Source organism: Corylus avellana, chromosome 9, assembly GCF_965113065.1.
Source record: "Corylus avellana chromosome 9, dhCorAvel1.hap1.2, whole genome shotgun sequence".
Classification (NCBI taxonomy): Eukaryota; Viridiplantae; Streptophyta; class Magnoliopsida; order Fagales; family Betulaceae; genus Corylus; species Corylus avellana.
This window is the reverse complement of record NC_142498.1, coordinates 6832381-6840104: the sequence shown is the minus strand read 5'-3', so window position 1 is coordinate 6840104 and position 7724 is coordinate 6832381. Positions and strand designations below refer to the sequence as shown.

General features: G+C 31.5%; 1 protein-coding gene across 1 annotated transcript; it reads right to left on the bottom strand.

Annotated features, from left to right (window-relative positions):
- Positions 1-2935: 2935 nt before the first annotated feature.
- Positions 2936-7724, bottom strand: LOC132190846 (Ras guanine nucleotide exchange factor K). The gene is made up of 4 exons (XM_059605880.2): positions 7315-7724; positions 5764-6301; positions 4494-4785; positions 2936-3150 (listed from the first exon to the last, which is right to left on the bottom strand). The coding sequence occupies exons 1-4, from the start codon at positions 7722-7724 to the stop codon at positions 3014-3016; spliced, it is 1377 nt and encodes a 458-aa protein (XP_059461863.2). The 3' UTR covers positions 2936-3013.

Below are 7724 nucleotides of genomic sequence, written 5' to 3'. Positions count from 1 at the left end.
CGAATTGTCTTATAAGTTGATTGCTTCCATCATGTGCAAGAAAGAATAAAAAAATAAAAAATAAAAATAAAAACAAAAACAAAAAAAGAGAAAAGAAAAATGGAGCTACGTTTTTCTAGCATGGTGGTTACTTGTTTGTCAATTGCATTAAAATGGCCAGCTTTTACTCTCATCTGAAAGAAAATCAAGGAGAATTGACTTTCTTCTTAACAAGCAATGTGTGAGGTGGGAGACAAGGGAAATTAATGCGCCCACAACGCCACTGTGAGAAGGAGGAAAATGTGCCAAGACAAGTTGTGCAGAGTAGTTTCCTTTGTCTTAAAAGAGAAACCACGGCTGAGAAAAAAGAAAGATCCTAGACAAGGGCGGAACCAAACATTTAAGAGTGGGGGACAAAATTTTAAGAAGTAAAAATTTAGGGGTAAAATTTTAGTTTTGGGGGACATTTCATAATAAAACCTAAATTTTAGGGGTAAATTTTAAAATTTTAAGAGTAGTTTTAAAATTTTAGGGGACTTCAAAGAGATATACAAGTCCACTCCTGATCCTAGAAGAGAGCTTCATCAAATGAGAAGGGAGATCCTACTGGAGAGTATGAAGATTCCCAATCTGCAAGTAGAATTTTATTTTCATTTTGCTTTGTTTTATGTTTAGTACTTTAATTATGAAACTTATTTTCATAATTATGAGTGGCTAATCTTTTAGCTAGGGCTATGGGTGAAGCCAAGTATTTTTATTTTGTGTCCTTGAGACTATGTTTCATATGTTTTTCATGGAATAGTGATTGAATGTTGGGAATGATTTTAATTTGAGAAAGATTTCATGTTGACTAGTTTTTTATTCATTATCATTTTTGTTTGATTTGTTATGATTCGAATTTATAGTGAATGCTTAATCTCTCTTAACATGTCATTAAAATTGACTTTTAATCAAACCCATGCTCATTCGACTTTATTTTTAATTAATGTTTTATTGTTAAATCTTCCGATTAGGAGAGTTAATTCTCTACCTACTTGAGTTAAAAAATATATATGTCTCAAGAACATGTAATAAAGTCCTAGGTGGATCCTTGAAGCCCTAGTGTTTTTCCCATTAATTTTTCCTTAACTCCATTTTACTTAATTTAATCTAGATAATTTAATCACTCAATTGCTCCACTTCTTAGCACTACAAAAAAATAGATGTTTTTTGACGTGTCTGCTTAGACACGTCAAAAAAAATATTATTGACGTGTTTTCTTTTAACATGTCAAAAAGTTTTGACGTGTCAATTCCACACGTCAAAAAAAAAAATTTATTATAAAAAAATTAACATTAATTTTGATATAAACAAATATGCATTAAAAAATAATTAATGTTAATTGCCATAAAAAATTAATTTTTATTGTCATTAGTATAAATTATAGTTTATTATCATTAGTATAAATTACATAGTATATATGTATGCGTATATATATATCACATGCGTGCCAATAAATATATGCATGCATAATCATTCTATATATATATTGTGTACCAATTAATATAATTATTACATGCAAGCATATAATTCAACCATTTCATTAATATTAATTTAAACATCATATATATATATATATATATATATATATATATATATATCGATCAGTCTAGTAATATTAATATGATAGCTAGCCATATTATTTTTTAAAAAAATATATAAAACATACTTGATACATTTATTTTATAAGACCCGCAAACTTCACATGAACTCGACAAACACAACATATGTGGTCGGTCAGTTGATACATCTAATTATCTATACATCTAGAATATTAATTTATTTATTCTCTAATTAATTGTAATTGGATAGAGTAATATATGATAGAGTAAATATAATTTTAATAAAATTAAAATAAATAGAATTTATAATAATTTAAATAAGATAATATATATAATTATTTATTATAAGTTTTTGACGTGCCACACATGGCACGTCAAAAAGTTTTGACGTGTCATGCATGACACGTCAAAATCTAAATTTTAATTTTATATATATGTATATATATATCAAAACTAATTTTAATTTTGATATAAAAAAATATGTATTAAAAAACAATTAATGTTAATTGGCATAAAAAATTAATTTTGATTGGATAGGAAAATTATAGTTTATCATATTAGTATAAATTACTTGGTATATATGTATGTGTATATATATATATATATATATATATATATATATATCATGCATGCATAATATTATATACCCTAAAAACTGAATCATTTTATTTTTCTGCACAAGAATATAAATTTTACTCTAGTATCTACCGTTCCTTGTAAATTGACCTCGGTCTTATCGAGAGTTTATTACTTGCGATAGCCGACACAATTGTTTTGCAATCTTTTTGACACAGCATTACACCTCCAAATTACTCACAATTTTCTTGCTTTTGGACAACACAAAAGAATTTTAATCCTAACAAATAACAGAACCCTCAATTGTTTATCTCAGTAAAATTTGGCATGTTAATACTGAAGATACTCTAAACTGACTGACATATAGTTGTTTAAAATTAAGGTTTAAATGAACTCATACCGGTAAAATAGTTTTTTTTTTTTTATTTTGGAAGAATTAGTTTCTTACAACAACAACAACAATAATAATAAAACCCCTCTTCACAGTGTTATTATTCAAGTAGATAATCCAGTACTCGGCGAATAGATTTTTGAGTTTGCTCCGAAAAGAATGGCTTAATTAGCAAAAACATGTGTTAATAATTTAATTGACATGTAATCATATAAAACTTAAAGAAAAACAACTAGGGTGCAAAAATTTTGACATGTAATCATAAAACCTTATATTGAAATTTTCAGCAATACGAAGACTCAATCGTATTTCCTTACATAACAAGAATAATAGATTTGAAACGAATATTTCTTGTAGCTATTCCTTTACACCTGAACATCAAATTTGCTCCCTTTCATTGAAAATTTATTGAAGGGGAAGAAACTCCATGCAGAGGGTATTTGTTGGGTCTATATATATAATTTGTTCAAGACAAAACAACCACTTTGCTTAGTATCCACAGCACCAAAGAGAACTCAAATGCGAAGAGTGTGTGAAGCAATCCACGATCAAGCGCGAACCCAAACAGCGTGATCCCCCCAGTGTTGTGTTGCAAGTATGTTACTGCATGCAGGGAAAGCAATCATAAGCATCATATTATATTATGTGCATATATATATAAGGAATTGCCTGGTTAAAAAGGCAACAATATTGATTAGATAAACATGATTCTTTCACAAACTGTGTCGAAGTATATAATAGGATATAGGAAAAATTATAGTTTACTCCCTCAAAGTTGACAGCGTTTTTTAATTTAAACACCAAAGTTTCAATTTTTGCAATTCACTCCCATAAAGTTCCAATTTTTTTTTTTCAATTCAACCAATATTATCCCAAAATTCCCATATTACCCCTATTTTTTTTTAAAAAAAAAAAATAAAAAAAAAAAATTAGGGGCAATTTGGAAAGTTTTGGATACAATTTGTCAAATTACAAAAATTTGAAACTTTAAGGGGGTGGATTGCAAAAATTGAAACTTTGGTGTTCAAATTGAAAAAATGCTGTCAACTTTGGGGGGAGAGGGGGGTAAACTATAATTTTCCCTAGGATATATGAAAGAGAAAGAAAAAAGAGCGGAAGTAGAGAGAAAAGAAGACCGATGAAGAGAGTTCAAACCAAAGAGTAATGTTATATACCATATTTTCATCTCATAATTATCCTACAATACCAATGTGGTAGTTCAAACCAATTCATTGTTTTTTTTTTAAAAAAAAAAAGAAGACCAACCCAAAGACGTCAATATTGTGAAATAATTATAATATAAAAACGTGGTTTTTAGCATTTGTCTTACTCTATAATACATAAAGTGTCCATATTTATAGTAAAAAGACAGTAGATTAATATAGTAAGCTAGACTAAATAAGGAAGAAAATCAATAATAAACATAGAAGAAAAGTAAATAATGCTAGCATGAAAAATATATTGCAGATATTTTTACCAAAACAAATAGCGGCATTAGCTTAAATTAAGAGAAATATTTGGTTAATTTCATTCTCCTACACATCTCTTGTCCATTTCCGTATATGAGACGTGCAAATCTATCATTGAATCTGTAGAACGTACATGTAGATCCCACATATTCAATGACAAACCTTTTTTTTAAAAAAAAAAAAAAAGACAAAGAAGAGATGTATAAAGAGAACTGTTAGGCTTCATTCTCCTAACCATCTTTCAACTATCTCCATACATATATTTTTTAAATCTATCATTGAATATGTAAGACCCACATGTAGACCTACAAATTCAATGGTGATTTTGAATCCATTTAAAAAAACATTGTTACGAGATGCCCGAGATGGTTAGGAAAATGAGGTCTAACATTTCTCATAAGAGAATGACATCAAACCATCTCTAAATTAAAGGACACACGCCATACTTTTATGGTATTGGCATCATAGTATGCTTACCTAAAGCTTGCCTGGTTTGGAATAAGGAAGGGTCTTGTGGGGAAATTGAAGTGCAAATGTCGGAAGACGACACAGAATCAATATTATTATTGTCACCGCATTTAGATATTAGGGTACAGTCGGCCTCTGGCGTATGGGTATGGCATTCTAATTGGTCTGATGCGGAAGATGCACAAGTCACAACCATTTGCCATCGAGTTGCAACAGATACAATCCCTTGAGCTCTATGTGTGATTCTTGCAGCCCCAAGCAGGCACAACAAGAATCCACTAAGTTGAACAGCTGAGCATACCTGCATTAATGTCCAAATATATGAACTATATACAAATAAATGAGAGAACTACATCGAGGGTTCTGTTTGTTTCAGCGTAAAATATTTTATGAAAATGTTTTATATATTATAAGTGTCTAAAATATTGGTCGACTTGAAAATATTTTTAGTTGACCATAAAAAATAACATTCACAAGGCGTAAAATGGTTTACACTTTTCATTTGTGTAAATAATTTTTTGCCACTATCTCACAGTTCCAGGCGGCTCTTTTGAGAGAGTCCCTTATTAGGCCTACCTAACAGAACATGTCTCGGGTTACCTGAATACTTACCCAAACAAGTAGGGCCCCCATAAAAGTCGACATCTCACAATTATTTGCCCAAATTGCATGCAATTACACTGAATCTCAAAAAGTCTTTTACTTTCACACTCTCTTTATTCGCGAGCTCTTTTTCGTTGTTTTTCTCTTCCTTTTATAACTTTAGATAGTAAGAAAACTAAACTAAACTATATATATATATATTAGTCCTTGTGGTCTACCTGATTTATAATTAGTTCCATGTGGTATCAAAATGAATTCAAAGGTCCCCGAGGTATGCAAAAAAAAAAAAAAATTAGTCCCTACAATCAAATTTTGTCCACTAATTTAACATATTATGTTTGACATTGACTTAAATATGACAAGTATCACAATTTTATTGGCTCTAACGTTTCATGTAATCATAATCTATTAGGTCAATGAATGAAATTTGACTATAGGAACTAATTTATTTTTTTGACATATATGCCGTAGTGACCTTTGAGTTCATTTTGATACCACAGTAAATTAATTGCAAATTAGGTAAACAATAGGGACTGATTTAAATTTTTTTTTTTTTAAAAAAAAAAAATATTTCCTAATTTTCTATACTAGTCGAAAGCCAAAAGATATTCTCCGCCAAAACATGTCATAATAATATTTTGCTATATATATATATATATATATATATAATACTTACCACAAGGTCACCGGAATTGAAGAAAGTCTTCTCATACTTGGATGACAAAACCAGCAACAAAGCAACGAACTGGCTGACAGTGATGGTTACCATACACGCTATTATAAACAATCGATACCGGTGGCTGGTCGCCAACAGCTGCTTCCTAATCCTCACATGTTCCTTAAATATGACACCGCTGTCGGCCACACACCCCTCGAACATCTTATGAAGCCCCTCAAACCTCAGAATTTGAAGCTCGCAAGTCAGCCGGAACAACACACAGACCAGAAGGAACACCCCCGTCCGGTAAACCCACGAGGCCAGAACAAAAACAAACACAATGGAGTTCAATGCCACGCTCGTGCTCAGAAAGGGTAAGGATATCGTCACGGTCGTGAAGAATATGATTTTATGAGCGAGCTCCACGAAAAACGACGGTAGAAGTATGCATGCAAGGTAGCGAAACGACTTGTCGAGCTCCCGCGTGTAACTGCGCTGTACGTATAAAGAATCTTCCTGTAACCCCTCCAGGAATAGAAGTTGGCGGAGCCCAAACCTGAATTGATAGATATATAATTAGTGTTTTTTAAAATATATATATATAATTAAAAAAATTAATAATAAATTTGCTGCCGGGCTGACCCAAGGCCAGGTCATAGGTTCCATTTTTTAAAAAAAAAAAAATTATTTAAAAGTTGAATAATTTTTAAATAAAAGGGTATAACTTATAAGGACATTTTACTTATATTCCGTTTGATTTAACCCCAAATTCTAATGATAAGGGTGACATTGAAAACTTTTTAAGTTTAACCACATGAGATTAAATAAATTGAATAAAAAGTTGTTATGAGATTAAACAAGAAGTTTGATATACTAAATTGAGAGTTTTTTAAGTTTAAGGAGAAAATTGCAAAAATGCTAAAAATTCAAGAGATTAAGAGTGCGTTTGGCATTGCCTTTTTTAGACAAAAAGTGTTATTTTAAATCAAATCTCATAAAATGAATTGTTTAAGATTGCGTTTTTTAAAAATTGCGATTTGAACACGCAAAAAATCTACATTTTCAAATCGCTGGTAAGGAGCTGCTTATTTGACAAAACACAATTTTAAGGGCTAAAAACCGCGATTTTACCAAACGGTTAATTGCGTTTTTAAGAATCATATTTCAAATTACACATTTTAAAATTGATATCTTGAAATCGCAAATCCAAACGGACCCTAAGTAAAGCTGATTTTTTTTTTTTTTTTTAATGAATAAACTTTTCCATTAAACAACTTATAAACATTTACACACAAACCAGCTAAACATGTGAAAAACAAGAAAAGAAAAGCAGCACAAGCCAAAAAAAACAACGTTTATACTATTCAACCTACAGAAATTCCGCAAAAACATAGCCTGGAAAAACAAGTTGAAAAGAACATCAACTAACATCGACATCTTTTATCAACAGTAACTACACAACTATATGGAAAATAATTGAGAAATGATAAAATTACATTAGCAAACTATCAAGCCAGAATCACATCCTTTCGGATGAAATAGTAGTTACATATATATATTAAACCGTACCTACGGAAGAACCCGGAGAGTGCGAAGAAGGCTATGGCGGCGAGGCCTGACTCGGGAAACTGGACGAGCTTGTTGAAAGAGACGGGGTCGTTGATGGCGGCGGAGGCCGGGACTCGAGCAGAGAAGCAGGCTACGAAGGGGACGAGGATGGCGAAGAATATGAATGTGAAGTAGGAGATGAATTTTCCGACACAAGAGGAGTGGTCGAGGGCGCACCATCGGAGGCTTATGCGGAATTTGTGTAGCTCGTCGGACATTATGGATTTCGATCTGGCATAGGAGGGCTGGAGGAGCAAGGGGACAGTAGCGTTGGACTGGTTTGGTTCATCGTCGTGTAAGACGATTTGGTGGCCGGAGGTGAAGTTGATGTCTATGTGGGTGTCTGGGGAGGTGGTGGTGGATGTGTTCAT

Excerpts from the sequence above, each read along its gene's own strand:
- LOC132190846 (XM_059605880.2), bottom strand. The coding sequence starts at position 7,724 with ATGAACACATCCACCACCACCTCCCCAGACACCCACATAGACATCAAC. Across the intron at positions 6,302-7,314 it reads CTCTCCGGGTTCTTCCGTAG|GTTTGGGCTCCGCCAACTTC; the intron begins GTACGGTTTAAT and ends CTATCAATTCAG. Across the intron at positions 3,151-4,493 it reads CCAAACCAGGCAAGCTTTAG|TAACATACTTGCAACACAAC; the intron begins GTAAGCATACTA and ends CCCTGCATGCAG.